Here is a 21,457-nt window from a genome sequence, read left to right as displayed (position 1 = left end):
AATTCTAAACTAAGCATTCCATTTAATACTGAATCAAAATCACTGAGAGTGTCTGATTGATCCGTTTGATTTTTCAAACTTTCTTTGCATCCTACAACATAATCAAATTGAAATAGTATGGACTTAACTGCCTCGATTCTGCTTTCCCATTTCGTGTCCGAAGGCTTCATGGTAAGTTTTAATTTGTCTTTGACCAATTCCCAGTGTTTGCTGAAATCTGAAAACAGCAAATAATTTTTTTGGATAAAATCAAAAAATGTTTTTGCCATCACCGAAGAATTAGCGGCGTCTACCAACAGCAGATTCCAGCTATGACAACCGCAAGGTGTGAAAAATGCGCTAGGAATTATATTTAATACTCCAGTTTTACACTATTTATGCCTACCATATTTGTGCCATTGTCGTATCCTTGGACACGGCAATTTTGATTATCTAAGCCATATTTTTCTAGTTCGCCCAGTATGGCATTACTTAAATACTCTCCTGTTGTCTCACTTTCAGTCAGAAATCCAATAAAGTGTTCTTCTATTGTGCCCGTTGATGTATTACAAAATCTTAAGGTCACAGACATTTGTTCTACTTTACTACAGTCTCTAGTGCAGTCAAGCAAAAAAATATATTTTGCCTTGCAATACACAAATCTCCATGGCGCGAGGTCCCTCGGTTCGCGAGGCCGTGGGCTGTGGCCCACGTCGCCCACGCCCTACGCCGCCTCTGCTTCATTACTGATATGTCAGGTATTGAACCTGTATGGGAGCTGAACACTTAATTTCTTCTTTTTATTTGGGTGCCTTTTATACTCAGGCAAATAAAAAATGAAATGAGTCATACGCGTGATCACATACCCTATAGAATTTCGTTATTTCTCAAGTACCAAATTTTTTTACTTTGTTGGACTGTTATCATTTCTGTTCTATACCATGCAAGTTAAACGTTTATTTTGTATTCCAGTTCTACTTTAGAGGAATTTTCAGTTTTTTATTGACGCTTGTAAAATGCAAGTTTTGCATCGTTTCAGAAATCTTTGATTTAGCTGCTAATTCAGCTGTTTATTCATCTGTTGTATCATTATTTTGCTGTGTAAACAGATTTCGACATAATGTCAGTGTGGGGTATTAACAAACAAATGTACTATTACAAATTAATAGTACTTAATTAACAGAACTATTCCTTCGATAACTCTGGCGAGAAAAATGGACTTTTCCTCATATGTGCAAATAATTATTAAAATTTAAATGGTTGCAATAAACAATCAAAGACAATTTATAGGTTTAGGTAAAACTAGGTAAAAACTTACCGCTGGGTCTAATTACCAGGGTTTGCACTACAAAACAACGAACGAAATCAATTCAGTATGCGTGCATGGGTTCACGTGCCGGGTTGCGTCTTTTCTTTTCAACGACTAGTGCTCTTCTCTTTCAAAGGGACACATTCCACGAGCCCGATGGCGGTACTTATAGGGATCGTAGGAATACAGGGAGGACAAATGTATTGATTAATTTATACAACCATATTTAAATTTAAACATTCTCCCCCCTTTAAAGGCCATAAGGTCTTTAAAAAACAAAACGAATTCCAAATACTATAATTACTTAAACAACTAAAACGATAATTAATACAAACAATTCCTATACAAATCTTACACAAATATTCAAAACTTAAACTACAATAAAAAAATTAAAATTAAAATGGTGGTTTCGTCGCGGTTATATTGACAAAAGCCGAACAAAACAAAATTAATAAAAACGTTGTAAAGCGGCCAAAAAAGCTTCCGCGGTCAAATCACTAGCTAATTCAAAGATTTAAAGCCTTTGTAGCGTAACATACAAATATACACAAATAGGGCTTTTGAGTTCTAACTCCCCTGTAACGAGACATGGTTATCGAAAACGGTCCACCATAATCTAACCCACAAATCGAAAAGGGTTTAATGGCCCCGAGACGAAATTTAGGCAAATTACCCATAGGGGGTTGTAAGTTTTTAGGAGATTGTTTCCAACATCTAATACATTTGGACAATACCGAATTAACGGCTTGTTTAGAAGACATTATCCAAAACCTTTGACTAACCAAAAACTGAGTACTCTTAAATCCAGCATGTAAATACTTCTCATGATAATGACGAACTAGAAGAGTAGTAAGACGAGATTTTTTTGGTAACAAAAACGGGTGTTTTGCTTCATACGATAACGAAGACTGAGATAGACGACCACCTACTCTTAAACACTGAGTACTATCATCTAAAAATACTCCCAACTTACGAAATGGTTTTGGAAAAGAATTTGATTGAAGATGTTCTTCAAAATACTTTTCTTGTGTAAATCTGACAAGAATAATCAACGAGTCTTCTAATTCTACGAAAGTCAAGGGTCCTGACCGTTTCGACCTTTTATAACGAGAGTTGTGCGCGAATCGCAACATAAAAGCCAAAATTCTTTGGATCGAGGTAAAAGACGATTTATTTTTCAGCAAACAAGACAGAAAATGTTCCTCACGAGTGGAAACAAACACTAAAGCTTTCTTTATCTCTTCCAAAGAGGATTTTTCCTGCAATGAGGGAGGAACCTCTGGAAAAATGAATGGAATATTATACAAAAACGAAGGACCTGTTAACCAGTCTAATTTTGATAGAAAAGCGGCCGGTAGCATGCCTCGCGAAGGCGCATCGGCTGCATTATTTCGAGATTCGATATAATGCCAAGAATAATTTTGACTATGGGACTGGATATACGAAATGCGATTTGCGACGAAAGTTTTGAATCTCGAGTGGGAGCTTTTAATCCAGTGCAATACGATTTGAGAATCTAACCAAGCATACACATTTTGAAATATTATATGCTTCCACGACTCTAACACAAACGACATAAGTTTTACCAAATGAACAGCAGCTAACAATTCTAATCGAGGTATAGTAATCTGTTTTATAGGAGCTACTTTCGATTTGGCACACAGTAAATTAACTTGAACTAGGTTACGAGTATCAATACTACGAATATAAACGACACAAGCATATCCCTTTTCACTAGCATCGGCAAATCCATGAAGCTCTAAGATGGGACATGAGGAAATATTCAAAAAACGAGGAATTTTGAACTGTGAAATAAGAGATAGTTCGCTCTTATATTGTTCCCATACACGAATTATTTCCGAAGGAGGGCGATCATCCCATTTAAGACCGGTTGCCCAAAGTTGTTGGATTAAATGTTTAATAAAAAAGGTAATAGGTGTTAAGTAACCACAAGGATCATAAATTCGAGCTAATTCGGACAAAAACGATCTTTTGGTACAAGGGACGTCTTGCAATTTGACTGAAAATTGAAAGACGTCGGACTGTGCAATCCACTTCAAACCAAGGATTTTTAATGAAGGACCATTTGCTTCTGGATCAAAATTAATGGAGTGAGGATTAATATGGGATTCAGGAAATTGCGACAACAATTTGGATTCATTCGAACACCATTTCCGTAATTCAAAGCCTCCTAACTTTAACAAAGCGACTAATTCGTCAACTAAAGTTTGTGCTTCTTCGAGAGTCGAAGCACCAAAAACAAAATCATCAATATACGAAGCGTGACGAATAAGCGAGACGGCGTTAGGAAAACGAGAGCCTTCGTCTAATGCTAATTGTTGGAGAGTTCTTAAAGCGAGATACGGCGAAGATACTATTCCAAAAGTAACGGTTAATAAACGATATTCCTGAATTTCCTCAGCGCTAGAAAATCTCCATAACACGCGTTGATAATCCGTGTGTTTAGGAGCGACTAAAATATTACGATACATCTGACGAATGTCCGCACACAGCGCAAAACGATTAAGTCTAAAATTCAACAACAGCGAGACTATGTTCTGTTGCAGCTTAGGACCGACCAGTAAATAGTCGTTTAAAGATTTACCGCGACTAGGACTTTTCTGAGACGCATTATACACAACCCGAATTTTATTTGAAACACTATCTGGTTTCACAACGCAATGATGTGGAATATAATACTTTCCCCTTTTATTTTCGGCATTAGAGACTAACTGCATATGACCTAAATCAAGATACTCCTGCATATGAAGAGAATATTCTTTTTTCAAACTTGGTTGACGAGATAAGCGTCGTTCTAATGATAGCAATCTATTTAAAGCAATATCATAGCTATCTTGCAAACAAGGCGGCGATTCACGAAAAGGCAAAGACACAACATATTTACCCGAGACGTCCCGATTATGCGTTTCCCGATAAATGTTCTCACACAGAACGTCTTCTGGTTCTGAAACTGGCTTTTCCGGTACGTTTTCCAGTTCCCAAAATTTCGTTAACGAAGAATTTAGTGGGTCTTCAATATTTGAAAGACAAACAAGCGAAGTCGACGAAAGGTTAGGTGTGCTAGTAGGTCCTAACAAAATATAACCAAAAACGGTATTGAGGGCATCTGGTTGTCCCGCTTTACCTTCAATTTTACCTTCTAACAACACCTTCGAAAATATGCTACAACCAATTAACAAATCTATAGATTGACTACAGTTAAATTCGGGATCGGCTAACTTCAAATTTTTAATATAATTCCACGTCGATATGTCAATTTTGGTGCTCGGCAAATCCGAGCAAACCCGATCTGTAATAATAGCCTCCAAGTGAAACACCGGTGACTCCTGATGACGAGGTTGGATAGAAAAACTTATTTGACCTTGACTCAGTTTCGTTTGCATCGAATTGAGTCCGTTAACTTCAAATGAACAAGGAGTTTTAGGCCAACCTAATCTACTGGCAGCTTTACGACTAATGAACGAACTCATTGAACCTGAATCTAGCAGACATCTCAAGGGCTGTTTACACCCCTTACTATCAATCGTGTGAACTAAAACGGTACCGAGCAAAATTTCCTTTTTTGTCTCGTTTTTCTTCCCTATAAAACTAGCAGCACAATGTGATATTTCAGGCGAATTTTGTTCGACTCCCGATGCCCCTAGATTATTAGTATTTTCTATGGACGACTGACTATTGGAACGATTTCTATCAAAGTGCAACAAACTATTATGAAGGTGACTATTACATTTACTACATTTAAATGCCTTTGGACACGACTTGACAGAATGATTAGCCTGATTAAGACACCTAAAACACGAGGAAGATTCTTTACAAAATTGGTATCTTTCTTTTGGAGATTTTTTCAAAAACAACGAGCAATGGTTAAGAAAATGACTTTGTTTACATAAAGCACAACATATTGACGACGAATTTGTAACAAAGGATGAACTACTATTATGCCTTGACTCATTGGAATGTTTATAATTACACTTTGGCTCCGTATAGGTTGGAGCCCTCGACGATTTCTTAGATTCACTTAAGCTACTATTCAAATTATCGTAAGCAATGTACTGAGTTTCAATAAACTCTACCAATTTTTGAAATGACGGGATTTTATTCGATTTATTTTCTAACTCAAATAACTTTACTGAATCCGCGTCTAATTTCGACAAAAGTAAATTAAACATAATAAAATCCCAATGTTCTGTCGGAAGACCTAATGTTTTCAATGCGGCTAAATTTTCTAAAAACGTATCTACTAATTTAGCCAGATTTTTCGAATTAACTACCGATATTTTCTGTACGCCCAAGATCGCATCCCAATGCGCGGTCGCACAACGACGAACATTTGTGTAGCGTTTAACAATTAGATCGTAAGCAATTTGATAATTATCGCTATTTATTGACAAATTACGAATCAAACTAAGTGGAGTCCCTTCTAAACATCCTTTCAAATACTTAAACTTTTCTACGTCTGCTAGGCCTGCGTTATTATGTACAACCGAATTATATAAGTCTAAAAACGAACTAAACTCCTTAAAATCACCCTTAAATTTAGGCAGCTCTATTTTAGGCAAGCGAATATTTGATTGTGGAACTACTACTGATCTAAACGGTTCTGGAGTTTCAAATTGTGGCTCAGATAATTCCGCACTAAATAGTTTTATTTTATAAAATTGTTCCAAAAATAATTCCCGAACATTTTCTTCAACCCTCGTATCCGCGTCTGGTACAGAAAGAATATTACTAATAATATTAGTGTGATGTTTTAAGAACTCTTCGCGAATCGAATCTAAATCTTCTAGTCTAATTTTAAATAAAGGGCGAATAGAAACGTCTGAAAGGGACTTAAAACCTAAATCGAAAATTAACTGAATATCATTTAACGCAGTTTTTCTTAAAAATTTGAGTTTCCTATTCTTTTCTTCAAGTTTCTCCATTTTAAATTTTTAACAAGTTCCAATAATATTTATACAAACGAAAATGTACAAAATGTGGTCTAAAACCCCGAAATTACCGATTTGTAATTCGATACTTTATTAAAACGACGATAATTCCCTTCTAAAAAGTCCCATATGGTCGACTTTACAAAAAGGTCATAAATTATTCTCGAGCCACGACAAGAGACGCAAACTTAAGATAAGAACCCTCAAAACGATAAAAAATACGACGAGACGAAACCAACCATTCAAATTTAAATATAACAAAAAATATTTTTTCAATAAATGAGTTCAAATCCGGCTAGATAGGCCAATGTGGGGTATTAACAAACAAATGTACTATTACAAATTAATAGTACTTAATTAACAGAACTATTCCTTCGATAACTCTGGCGAGAAAAATGGACTTTTCCTCATATGTGCAAATAATTATTAAAATTTAAATGGTTGCAATAAACAATCAAAGACAATTTATAGGTTTAGGTAAAACTAGGTAAAAACTTACCGCTGGGTCTAATTACCAGGGTTTGCACTACAAAACAACGAACGAAATCAATTCAGTATGCGTGCATGGGTTCACGTGCCGGGTTGCGTCTTTTCTTTTCAACGACTAGTGCTCTTCTCTTTCAAAGGGACACATTCCACGAGCCCGATGGCGGTACTTATAGGGATCGTAGGAATACAGGGAGGACAAATGTATTGATTAATTTATACAACCATATTTAAATTTAAACAGTCAGGATATTGATTAATTACGCTATTTAATAGACTCGGATATTTTGACACTTAAGAGAATTAAATTTTTCTTAGAAATAAACTTCGAATCTTGATAATTGCCTTTCATTCTGATTACTGCCGAATACAAAGGATTAATTGTATTTGTAACAATATGATTCATGAAAACTTTTTATAAACTAGATCTAGTGTATTATTTTTATTATTATACGTAGAAATATAATATTCTATTGTTACAATGCAAAGTGACCAGCAACGAAACATATTTTCGTTCACGAATTCAAAATTTCCGAGAATTTATGATTGACACGTGACTTTGGGTATTTTCGACCAGTTACGACGACTGATTTTGGATGACCAATTTCATTTTTTTTTGCTAGAATATAGTGTTCTTCAATTTTTGTATAATTTTTATACTGTGCAGTGATTCTATTTTTGCATACATAAACAAAATTATGAAAAAGCAAAAGAAAATCACGGGTAAACTCGCACGTAGCATAACCAAAAGGAACTTAGTTGTTACTTTTTGCTTTTCTATATTCAGAATTTCCTATCTAATAAACAAAATTATTAGTCCCAAAATAATATCTTCTTTTTAATTTATCTTTAATAAATAGTTGAATTGTTAATTAAAAATATAACATTAACACAATAATTTAGATCTTTTTACCTATGACTAATCATTTCCAATAGTTTTATTGATATACCGATATATAATATTATTTTATTTCTTATGTATAGATAATCTCTTTTGAAATTTTAATTTTGATATTAATATACATTCTAATTTAAAATTCAAAATAACGATCTACGATGCAATACAGGGCGATATTCTATCTCATTTTATCCCAATACTGTCCGTTTCCCGGTCACGCGCATCTGGCTATTTGACCCGCATAGATATAATGGTCAACCTGTACATTAATTAGTTTTAAAATGATGAAAGGCATACATGTAATTACCCCTATCTATTTATATTTTTTTACATCTAGATCATTAAGAAAAATCAGAATATTCATTAAGATTTTATTGTATAAAATTTCTGGCCTCCTTTCAATTCACGACAACTTTTACAATAAAAGTATTGTTGACACAAAATAAGTGTAGAGTGGTTGTGTGAAGTGAATAGTATGTGGCAGATTGGATAGTGCGCTCCCTCTTATAAGTACTGTTTAAGCCGACTAGAATCGCTCGGATGTACGTGTTAGCCCTAAAGTCAACTTACCTGGTGTTTTTCCTTTTATAGTTTCAAGAAAGTCAATAACAAGATTTTGCATTCTAACTCCAGTTTTTTCTGGACCAGTACAGTAAGGCTTTAGACACAAGTACTTTGGAGTCAATGTATCGGCCGTTAAAAAGTAAGGACGTAGGTAGTAGTCGGTTGGAGATGATACAAATCCGGCCTTGTTACTGTTGAATGTACCTAAAAGAAAATAATGAATTTTATAGTAAAATTATATAGTAAAATTAAGCATAGAATGTCACCAAAAACGAGTATCATTAAGTTGATACTTGTAAATCAGCAATAAATGATAACTACATAAGAGATCATTCTAACGAGAGTGTTTAAAAAATGTCGAAGTATTTATGAAAAAGATTATTCCCGAGTCGGTTGATGAACTAGTGAGCTGGCAGTGAGCTAACCAGAGAAATATTTCAAACGCAGCAGTATATACAATTCAAAGGATCTGCGGCTGTAAACTTGAAGGTCACGAGTTAATTCTTTTATTAGTTAGAGAAGGTGCATTCTAGTTATCCGAGATGTCGCTGTTCAATAGAATTAGAAATGAAGAATGGCCAAAGGAAATGTATAACAAATTTGTGAGTACTGTGTTTACATGTTGAGTTAATTGGAATAACTTCAATTAAGTCTGACAAAGAAATCTTTTTTCTATGTGTAGAGCAATGAATAGGTTTTAAAGTAGAAATGGTAGTAGAATGGGCATCTATATTGTTGTTTTGTATTACTGCGAAAACTATTCTTCCTTTTTGAAGTCAATCAAAATTCATAATTGGTATAGTGGAAAGTGTCGAAATGGCAAGCGCTGATAAGGAGCTGTGTCTGTCTGTGTCTATTCAGAAAAACTAACGGCTGTTATAGAAGAAGAAATGAAAGTTTGAAAGTCATGGAAGTCTTTTCAATATGTCAAAAATGCAATCTCTAATATCTATCCCTACACAGAGGTAGGTGATTTGTAATCTATGTCATGCAATATTAAATGACAATAGATTAAAAAAGTACTAAAACTGATATTAAAAAAAAAACTGGCAGAAGAAGGAATTATCGAAAAAGTTCTGTTTGCGGATGAAATTGGCGTATTCTAGAAAGGATACAATTTTTAAAGTTAGAATACAATCATCAATATATTTAAACACTATGGCACAAGAAGATGGATATTTACATGAAGCTAAAAGACAAAATTCAAAGCTTTGTTAAAAACTTTTGGAAACAATTTAATATTTTATAGGCCGTGGGAATTATTGAAATTAAATTTTACAAAAAAAATTAAACAGCTTCTGGAAAACACTATGTACGTTTTTTTCATCATTGACATTCAGGAATTTATAATTCGTTTAAAGTTCTTCTTCTACTTCTTCGTATGTTATCCTTAATGTAGTAGTATTTATAACAGATAGTTAAATTTCGATATTTGTTCTATTATTTCTTCATTTATTGTAATTTGCATCTAAATAATCAGATCATACATTCAAATAAAGAAAAGACCAAGGCTTTAAAGATTTCTTTCAGATCACCTATCAATGCCCCGAAATCTCAGATTCGATAAAATATTTAAATTCCAACCGAGTACATTATTAGAAACTTCCTGTCAAAATATACCATTGAATCCCGTGATGAAATTATGGGTCCTATTAACACCATCACTATGGCAAATTATTGTCAATACGGTAAAAAAAACACCAACAGACAATGTATTTAACAACTCCCAGAGAAATATTCTTTTTACTATATATCAAAGCATTATTTCGATACCTGATATGAATAAAATTGTAACTCTACTTACAATGTTTTTCAACTATGGATTAAATAACATGTGTAAAGGATAATCTTTATTTTGGTCTAATCCGTTCTTATCTAAATATAAAGTTATTTAACAAAATAACCTCACTGTAAGTGCAAATTTTAAACCACTTGGTAGAAAAAAACGTTGTAACCAATGTTACAATATTGGAAAATTTTATTATTGATGAATATTTTTTATAAACAAATTGTAACATTGTATACAATGTTTTTCTCGAAAAATTTATTGGGTAAATTTATTGTAAGTTGTGATACAATAAAGCAAAGTTGTGGAATATTACTGTAAATAACATTCAAGTCAATTTACCAGACTCTTCTAATCAGGAAGATGACACACAAGAAGTAAATGCTGTATTATTAACTGCTGAGCATAGTGAGCATGTCTTAAATCTTAAAAACTCGCGTGAAAATATTAGTTTAAAATTTCAAACAAAAATAATAACGCCTATATCATTTACGACCGACCTAACTTCTGCTGATAAAAATAAGGTACTAAATGTTCACAGTGCACGACATACTTAAGACATATCGACAGCGGAAACTTCTACATGCACCAAAGATACAAGTTCATCATTAAATACGTCCGTTAAGAAAAAACAATACCCAAAGAAGAAAAATCTGGGAAGGGAGAGACAAAGGGATCCAAGTGTTTTGAAAATGAATGTCTTCAAGAAACTGTAAAACTCTGGCCAAGAATATACTAGTAAAACTGGAAAATTTACTAAAATGAGAGAATTGGGACCTGGATGTAACGATAAATGTAACAAAAAATGTAAATCGAAATTATCTAAAAATGATATGATTCAATTTATTTAACAAAGCGAATATTTATGTAGGTATGTTCTCAGACAATAGAGAAAGGTTGCAAAGTTAAAATGGTCCGGAAGAAACTGGACATATGAATATAATTTGCAGTTAGCAGAACACCGACTCTTAATTTGTAAAAAAAGAACATAACAGATATGTTGTTAACTACGTTATTCACAAAATTGATAGTCAGGAAGGTGGAGGTTTTATACCTGGAGATATGCGTGGTCGCCTGCACGCAACAGATCAAATGCTGTAGATGAAAATATTAAAACTTCCATTCGTGCGCATATAAACTCTATTCCAGCAAAAGAATCCCACTAGGTAAGAAAAGAACAACTAAGATGTATTTTGATGAGTCTTTCCCAAATTGTAACCATATTTCTGTTAATTTGCCTTCTGAGATCCTGAGATTATCTGAACGCCAGTATTTGATAGTTCATTTATAGTATAGTATACTACTACGGACTAGCTCTGCGGAACTGGACAAGACTCTAGGCCGGATACCCCCTACCATCAGAAATTGCAAAAGATTCGTTGGAGCCGTAATAAGCACGGCTAAAAAACATATACCAAGAGGCTATCGAAAAAAATACATTCCTGGTTGGTCCCATAACAGCGAAGAACTGTACCAAAATTTCCTTGAAAGCGGCGATCAAAGATTTAGCCGATGAAATGCTCCATAGCCTAGATAGCAGCAAGACAACAAAAATGGACGGAAACTGTAGAAAGTCTTAATTTTCAAACATCAAGTAGGCAAGCATGGACACTACTAAGAAAATTAGGAAGCGGAACTCCTATAACAAGGAAAAAAACAACAATTAACCCACTATTGCCTTACATATGATATCGACGTCTAGGGCCCCGAAAGACAAGCCACACACAATCAAGGTAAAATGAGAACTCAAAACTTTCAAATTCCAATCGACAGAAACCGAATACTCCCGCCCTTTCACTTGCGAAGAAGTCACTATAGCTCTCAAGGATGTTAAGCCAGGTAAAGCCCCAGGTTTTGACAATATTCATCCCGAATTCTTAATGAACAGCGGCAAATATGCGAGTGAACGGATGGCCTACTTTTCCACAGACATTATGAAGATCGGTATCATACCTCAGGAACTTAAACGCTCGAAGGTCATTGCCATATTAAAACCAGGGAAACCAAATGATAACAACCCTAAGAACTACAGACCAATAGCTCTACTATCTGCGACGTTCAAGCTACTAGAACGACTTATCTACAACATAATTAGTCCAAAGCTATTTGAACAATACGGGGTTGATCAGGCAGGTTTCCGACTGAAAAGAAGCTGCGCAGATCGGGTTCTTTCACTTGCCTCATTTATTGAGGCAGGGTTCCAAAGAAAACTTAAAACTGCAGCCGCACTCATAGACTTAACAGCGGCCTACGATACAGTCTCATGATATACAAGCTCCTCCGTACAATCTCCTGTAAATCCACCGCTCGAATAATCAACAGCATGCTAGCCTACCGAACGATTTAAGTAGTCATGGGAACCGACATCAGCACCCTAAGAAAGCTGAAGAATGGACTGCCTCAGGAATCTGTCCTAGCTCCTCTCCTCTTTAGCCTGTACATCGCTGATATTCCAGAAACAAGATCAGGGAAGTTTTTTTTACGTCGATGACTGGGTCCTTGCAACAAGGTGTAAGTCATTTGAAGAAACAGAAGAAATCCTCACGGCGGACTGACACACAGTTGGAAAGTATTTCCGTAAATGGAGGCTCCAACCAAACACTACCAAAACAGAGGTTTCCATTTTCCACCTAAATAACAAGCTTGCAGGAAGAACACTCAATATCCAATTCGAAAACACCACACTCGCCTACAATAAAACACTAAAGTACCTTGGGGTGACTCTTGACAGAACCCTATCTTTCAAGGAACATCTGTCAAAAACAGCGGAAAAACTTAAATCCGGAAACAACATCATCCAGAAGCTGTGCGGCACATCGACAGAAGCCGGCACATGGAGAGCATCGGCTTCCACCTTGCAATCATCTGCCCTGGGCCTTATCTTCTTAACCGTGGAGTACTGCTCTTCAGCCTGGCTTAACAGTCCACATATACACAAAGTAGATGCCCAATTGAACAATACGATGAGAATGATTGTTAACGTTATCAAATCCACCTCTACGCAATGACTCCCAGTACTGAGCCACATTCCACCATGCAAACTAGGGCTCATACACTCCCTCACTAGTAAGTACAGAAAGATACTTAGTAACGAGATCCTGCCAATCCATCAAGATATAGATGCTGCCAACGGTAACCATCTACGCTCCCGACAACCGCCAATAAAAATAGCACAGACTGCTGTGAAAAATTAGTTCAACTTAACGACCACTTGGACTCGAGAATGGATGGAACAACAAAATAGCAGCGTACCCTGCATCACACAAAAACCACCAGGTTTTGACTTATCACGTAACACATGGACTATGCTGAACCAAATCAGAACCCAACACGGCAGATGCGGTTACATGATGCACAAATGGGGTAAACGACCATCCCCGCTCTATGACTGCGGACAACCACAAACCATCTGTCACATCACAGAACAGCGTCCCACAAGATCCTATCATGGCAGGCCAGAGGATTTCTTAATGGCGACTCCAGAGTCGATAGACCATATAAATAAGTTAGATGTTCGTTTGTAAACATATGCATTATGTTTTATACAAAATATATGTAAATTTAAATGTAAATGTGACAAGTGCCATACGATAAGTAAATAAATGTAAACCATATATAAACCAAATTGTATTCACTGTATAATGAATGGATGTTAGGGAATCACCCATGCGATAAGCCAGCCACCAAAAGTCAATACAGACACATATTCAATATTGAGTTTAATATCGGGATTTTGCACCAAAGTATCAGTGTGCGAATAGTTAAAATACTTTGGACATGTTATGAGAGCAAACATAGGAAACATGGAAAGACTTATTATCCAAGGAAAGGTAGAAGGCCAAAGATCACGAGAAAGATCTCCAACAAGATGAACCGATTAAATTACAGGCATATTCAAAAGACCTATGACGGACAATACACAACATTACGATGACCACTACACTCCCTCTGGGGGGTCAGGATTGAAGAGAGAGAGAGAGAGAGAGAGAGAGAGAGAGAGAGAGAGAGAGAGAGAGAGAGAGAGAGAGAGAGAGAGAGAGAAAGATAGAGAGAGAGAGAGGGATTGCAAACAAATGTGTTGCACATGAAACCAAAAATCGTGATAAAGAGATTTCTAAGAAAACAGCCACAGTTGTAACTGCCTGCTTTGATTTGCAAAAAATATTAACTACACCCCAATTAGAGGAATCATTGTTTTGTTATAAAAGAAGTTTAAAGTGTATAATTTTACTATCTTTGATATTGGATCTGAGGAAGGTTATTGTTATGCAAATGTTATAAACTGCTAATGCAAACTGTTATAAACTATGCAAATCTAACAGATATTATTTTATTTACTTCTTGTTAGTATGTATGATGTGAATTCTGAGATACTTTTTTCGAGTAAAAAATCACGTTAAGGCAAAATCAATAAAAAAACTAGTAATATTCTCTTTATTTTGACATATATGTACTCATAAGTTCCATTTATATGCACCTAATCAAAAAAACATACTTTGTTGAAATATCATTGTATTAATGTTGAAATATCATTGTAGTAATGATCTTCACCTAAAATACTTCAAAAACTTGGTATCCTAACTCGACCTAAATGAGAACTAGTAATTTTAACAACAATGCGGTACGTGAAAGTGAAAAGCTGAGGAAAAGTTATAAAATATGGATTAAGAAAACTGCAAAAAAATATTAAAACTGACGAAGTAAAAAAATAAAATATGGAAATTTTTATAAATCGCTCTCCTCTAAATTAAGGAAAAGTGAGTTACAATGTTTTTCATATCAGGTGTCGACTTTATCTAACTACCTTAATCGATGTTATAACGATAACAAAATCTCCTTGCCGCATTTCTTGATGTTCAAAGGGTTTTCGATCAAGTCTGGCATGACACACAGTGAGACGATAATGTTTTCGACCTCGCTGATAACGAATTTGATGTAAAAGTTGAAAAATTCAATATTTGAATTAATTGGTACTGGAAGGTTTTCGATGAATATTCTAAATGGCAGATTCTAAATACCGAATGAAATTTAAAAAAAATAGAAAAACTTAAAATATTGGATCCAAAATGTTTCAGTTGTAATATTGACATTGTGTAATAAAAAATATTTAATTTTTTTAACAAGTGTAATAATTCTTCGTCAGCTTAAGAAATTGCAATCGTCAATAAGTACAATTTATTAACAGGAATAATTTCCATCCATCCTATGGCTTTACAGCCCAATTCGCACCCTGGCGTCCCTCAGGAAACCTCTTCATTCGTTACGATCTGCAGCCATTCTCCTCCACGCCATGTCAAATGAATAAATTTATTTATATAAAACATTAGAAATACTACAATCGTATACAATAATTTTTTCTAATCTTTATGTTTTCCAAGTCTGCTGATATCTTGTGTAGGCGTTTCTTCAGGTTCACCTTCAAAATTGCCAATATACCGCGGGGGTCCTTATCTTAGTAAGAATCTGTGGCTCCCCAAAAATCCTTTTCTGAATTATCATCAGTATCTGAAGCAATCGGAAGGTAGACTTAAGGTCGTGGCATATTATCGTGCACGTTGCGTTTCCAGCACATAGCGTTTAGTTTCCGAATAATATAATTTAAATGGTTTTAAATATGAACAACGCACACTGTCCGGAACATAGCGTTTCAGACACTTAACGTTTCGGTTCAGTATATTTGAAAACAATATTTTACTGATGCCGACGGCTGCGTAACGAGTCGTAACCGGTTGGTAAGGATAATGTGAATTAGATGTCCGTCGTTTTCCTATCGTTGTTTATTTAGGTATTTGTTTGCTTTTGATACAGAGTATTTAAAAAAATAATTTTTGAGGCTATTTTGTCATTTATGCATGTGTTTTTATTGCTTTGTGACAATTAATCACGGAAGTGATAAACATATAGGACTTTTGTACGGAAGTGATAGCTCTTCTTTTTAAAAATACTTTTTGGTTTGATATGTATGGCCTCGTTAAATGTAGTATTTTGTTTTTTAACTGAAGGTGAAATTAAATTTAAAACATATTTAAACTGAATCCTATTCATTCTAAAATATCCATAATATTTTTCATCGTCATCAATTACTTCTCTGTATAAAGTCCAGTATTCACATTCCTTCTTCCTTTCCCTTAGCATTGGATGTACTTCAAACCTTCTTTTTAACACAGTTTTTCATTCTTCATCGTTAAGTAGAAGAACAATTGCACATAATTTTTGTCGAGAAAAGCGAGATCATATCTTCACCGAACCAAACTGAAACGTTCTATGTATGAAAATGTGAACGCGCAGCTCAATTGCTGGAGTGGAAACGCTACGTGCCGGAAACTATACGTGCACGATAATATGCCGCGACCTTTAATGTTTCCGTTCAGTATATTCGAAAACAATATTTTACTGATGCCGACGGCTACGTAACGAGTCGTAACTGGTTGGTAAGGATAATGTGAATTAGATGTCCGTCGTTTTCCCCTTGTTTATTTAGGTATTTGTTTGATTTTGATACAGAGTATTTAAAATAATAATTTTCGAGAATATTTTGTCATTTATGCATGTGTTTTTATTGCTTTGTGACAATTAATCACGGAAATGATAAACAATTAGGACTTTTGTACGGAAGTGATACCTCTTCTTTTTAAAAATACTTTTTGGTTTGATATGTATGGCTTCGTTAAATGTAGTATTTTGTTTTTTAACTGAAGGTGAAATTAAATTTAAAACATATTTAAACTGAATCCTATTCATTCTAAAATATCCATAATATTTTTCATCGTCATCAATTACTTCTCTGTATAAAGTCCAGTATTCACATTCCTTCTTCCTTTCTCTTAGCATTGGATGTACTTCAAACCTTCTTTTTAACACCGTTTTTTATTCTTCATCGTTAAGTAGAAGAGCAATTGCACATAATTTTTGTCGAGAAAAGCGAGATCATATCTTCACCGAACCAAACTGAAACGTTCTATGTATGAAAATGTGAACGCGCAGCTCAATTGCTGGAGTGGAAACGCTACGTGCCGGAAACTATACGTGCACGATAATATGCCGCGACCTTTAATGTTTCCGTTCAGTATATTCGAAAACAATATTTTACTGATGCCGACGGCTACGTAACGAGTCGTAACTGGTTGGTAAGGATAATGTGAATTAGATGTCCGTCGTTTTCCCCTTGTTTATTTAGGTATTTGTTTGATTTTGATACAGAGTATTTAAAATAATAATTTTCGAGAATATTTTGTCATTTATGCATGTGTTTTTATTGCTTTGTGACAATTAATCACGGAAATGATAAACAATTAGGACTTTTGTACGGAAGTGATACCTCTTCTTTTTAAAAATACTTTTTGGTTTGATATGTATGGCTTCGTTAAATGTAGTATTTTGTTTTTTAACTGAAGGTGAAATTAAATTTAAAACATATTTAAACTGAATCCTATTCATTCTAAAATATCCATAATATTTTTCATCGTCATCAATTACTTCTCTGTATAAAGTCCAGTATTCACATTCCTTCTTCCTTTCTCTTAGCATTGGATGTACTTCAAACCTTCTTTTTAACACCGTTTTTTATTCTTCATCGTTAAGTAGAAGAGCAATTGCACATAATTTTTGTCGAGAAAAGCGAGATCATATCTTCACCGAACGAAACTGAAACGTTCTATGTATGAAAATGTGAACGCACAGCCCAATTGCTGGAGTGGAAACGCTACGTGCCGGAAACTATACGTGCACGATAATATGCCGCGACCTTAAGAGAGCTCTCGCTTATGATAATAATGGATCAGTAATCGGTGACCTTCGGTGGGTATATTGTACCAGGGATATAGTTGAATCAAGTACCTGTCGGTTTTTGTAGTATACTTCTGAAATTTTTCTATATCAATTGCTTCACCACTCGAAATTCTTGATAAAATAATATGAAAACGATGGATCAGTTCTTCGGCGATTTCGGTTATACGAGATGATATATTCCTATTCTCAAAGAAGCTTCGAACTGTGTTTCCATCAATATTACTGCCAAAATCGGTTTTATCATGTCTATAAGGAGTCCCAATTCTTTCATAAGCTTTCTTTTTTGTTTCACATCTTTGTTTTCACTTTAGCGTGCTTGTCATTTTTGTGTGTCACTATGGTTTACGGCTGTTTTTAACATTGAGTCAATATCGTTGAACTTAGTGGATGTTACTTCGCATAATTAATAACGATACGAAGATTCTGTTTCAGTGATGCTCCAGAATTTCATTTTGATTTCTTGGCTATGTTAGGAGTATAAAAAACTCATAAATTTTCGAATTAAAACGATAACTATGGGTTTATATCAGTTTTTAAACATTGCATAAATATTGACACTTTAAAATTTAATTTTCCAAAGTTATTAGCCAGAGTTTCAAAAGTCGATTAGCCAGAAATTGTTTATAAACAAACTATTGTTACTATATTTTTTACAAGCGTAAAGCATTGAAAAATAAGGCACATACATGGAGAAATATTACGCATGTTTTATATCTGATGCATCACTGTACAGAAAAAGTTGGTCAACGTTTAAAGACGCACTACCTTTTACGCTAAGCTGGTCCCACGCCTTATTAACGAAAACATGCCGTGTTAGACTTACTCTGCAACTTAAAAATGAATCAGCCGGCTGTTTCTACGATCGAAATTCAATAGGGCGAACCTCCCCGTAGACAACTTAATAATCTCTATACTAAACTTTGTTCCTGGGACTTTTGGTCACGTTTACAACATTTCGTCCCATTGTGTGGCGGTCTCATAATTAATTTGATTGACATCGGCCTTCCATTATACGTCTTCAATATTGCCAAATCTTATATCAGCCATAGAATCATAAGAGTAAAATTGATCGATTCTCTGATCCATTCACACTCAAAGTGGATTCCCACAAAGTTGTGTTCTAGTTATTTATACCTAAACATCGGTACCAAAATTTAAGTTTATGTTGATGACCCCGCTTTCCTCGGCACAAGCAAATATTGTATCCTGTTGTTTTGTAAGTGCTAAAATATATCATCAGCTGTAGAAAAATCGTGTAATACGTAGAGAATTATCTCGATTAAACTGAAACCATCTTGCCCAGAAACACCTCGCAATCAGGCAAGATAATTCATCATGTATAACATTTCTTTCATCTGCATCTTAAAGAAAAAAAGGTGCTAACTCAGCCGGACAAAGCAATCTTGAAAATTTTTATCCACTGGGATCCTCGATTATGAATTTGATCTAAAGGTAACTTTAAATAGAGTTCCTAATAAAGCCAGACTCTTTAATACGTGCAGATTCGGTAGTCTACAGCTAAAAACTCTCATTAAAACTAAAAAAGGAATATATTCTACAGCTTATTGAATACAAATAATAAATATACACCGAGCACAAGCAAGACAACTATTAGTAATGAGACATGCATAATACTATCCATAGTATCCAGGCAATATCCATACTATCTCGAACATACAAACAATAATCAAGGGAATAAACTCCCATAAGAGTCCAGTCAGGATAGCATATGACCTTGCATGTATATGTTGCAATAGTAGTGTAAATTTAAAATCGCAACTGAATTCCGCCGTCGCGTTAGCCGCCATATTGATTTTAAACGAGAACCGTTTTTGCTCAATATCTTCGTCATTTTCAACTTTTTTACAAAAATGGTAAGGACTGAAATTGTTGCAAATGCGATTTGCAACAATTTCTTTTGTACTATTTTTTTCGTGCGGTGGATATTTTCCGAGTTAAGGGAAACATGTTGAAAAGGAGGAAGCATAATTATCGAATTATCTCGTTTATTATTAACTTTAAGAGATGAATGTACAAGCAAAAATGAAGAGAATTATATTATATACAATTTTGATCTCTGTTTTTCCTAAAATTGAAGCATGTCTAAAATTTCTTTAAATTATTCCCATTAGAAAATTAATTTCACGCCGCCTATGTGTAAATATTTTGTTAAAAGCCGTAAAAATAACCCAACACCAACGAGAAATTTGTTACGCCTTTTTTAACAAGGAAATCTTCTTCTTCTTCTTCTTAAAGTGCCTATCCGTTCCGGACGTTGGCGATCATCACGGCTATCTTCACTTTGCTTATTGCAGCGCGGAACAGTTCAGTGGTAGTCGTGTTATACCACTTTCGCAAATTTTGAAGCCAGGAAATGCGTCTTCTTCCCGGTCCTCTCTTACCATTTACTTTCCCTTGGAGAATCAGCTGGAGAAGGCCGTAACGTTCTTGATTTCTCATTACATGACCTAGATATTCCAACTTTTTAGTTTTGACGGTCATGAGAATTTCACATTCTTTCCCCATTCTACGCAGGACCTCCACATTAGTAACTCTGTCAACCCAGGATACACGTAAGATGCGCCTATAACACCACATTTCGAAAGCTTCGAGCCGATTCATAGATGCAACAGTCAGTGTCCATGCTTCCATTCCGTAGAGCAGAACTGTGAATATGTAGCAGTTCAATAGACGGCATTTTGTTTTTAATGATATGTCTCGACTGTTGAAAATAGTTCTCATTCTAACGAATGCTGCTTTTGCTTTTATTATTCGCTGTTTAATTTCTGTTGAGTGGTCCCATTGGCTATTTAAATTGGTGCCTAGATATGTATATTGCTCGACTCTTTCGATATTCTGTTGGTTGATTGTAAGTTGAGCGTTTAGTATTGGTTTTTTACTAATTGTCATAAATTTGGTTTTCATTATGTTAAGAGCTAGTCCGTATCTGTTGCTGACTTCTGTTATGCGATTTGTTAATATCTGTAAGTCATTCAGATTATCGGCAAAAACTATAGTGTCATCTGCATATCTAATGTTATTCAACCCTTCACCGTTTATTAGTATTCCTTTCGCACAACCGTCTAAAGCTTCCTTAAATACCCATTCAGAATAAATATTGAACAACAATGGAGACAAAATACAGCCCTGTCGTACTCCACGTTCTATTGCAATTTTATCAGTTAACTGGTCTTCTATTTTGATTTTGGCCGTTTGATTGTAGTAAATGTTTCTGATAATTCTAAGATCTTTGTTGTCAATTCCAATTTCTTGCATTAGAGTCATTAATTTGTCATGTTTTACTCTGTCAAATGCCTTCTGGTAATCTATAAAGCATACGTATATATCACAATTCACATCCCTGCATCTCTGAAATAGCACCTGTACAGCAAAAAGGGCCTCCCGTGTTCCCAGAGCATCACGAAATCCGAATTGTGTTCTTGTTAGTTGTTCCTCACATTTTGTATATATTCTTTTGTGGATGACCTTTAGAAATGTTTTAAGTAAATGGCTCATAAGGCTTATAATTCTATAGTCTTCGCACTTTCTCGCATTGGGTTTTTTTGGAAGATTTATAAAAGTTGACACTAACCACTCTTGGGGAACCACGCCCGTATCATATATACTGTTAAATATATTTGTCAACCATTTTATGCCATCATAGTCCATAAGTTTTAAGAATTCTGAGTGAAAATTAT

At 34.8% G+C, this 21,457-nt stretch overlaps 1 protein-coding gene across 3 annotated transcripts in view; it reads right to left on the bottom strand.

Moving 5' to 3' along the window:
* The window catches only part of LOC140439581 (uncharacterized), a 345,093-nt gene that overhangs the window by 7,662 nt on the left and 315,974 nt on the right, over window positions 1-21,457 (bottom strand). For all 3 annotated transcript variants that reach the window (XM_072529582.1, XM_072529580.1, XM_072529579.1), the window contains one exon: window positions 8,192-8,389. In XM_072529582.1, the coding sequence (XP_072385683.1) occupies window positions 8,192-8,389 (198 nt within the window). The remainder of the gene's footprint in view (window positions 1-8,191; window positions 8,390-21,457) is intronic.

Source organism: Diabrotica undecimpunctata, chromosome 4 (assembly GCF_040954645.1).
Source record: "Diabrotica undecimpunctata isolate CICGRU chromosome 4, icDiaUnde3, whole genome shotgun sequence".
Lineage (NCBI taxonomy): Eukaryota > Metazoa > Arthropoda > Insecta > Coleoptera > Chrysomelidae > Diabrotica > Diabrotica undecimpunctata.
Note: the sequence above shows the minus strand (reverse complement) of the source record. Positions and strands in the feature narration are given on the sequence as shown.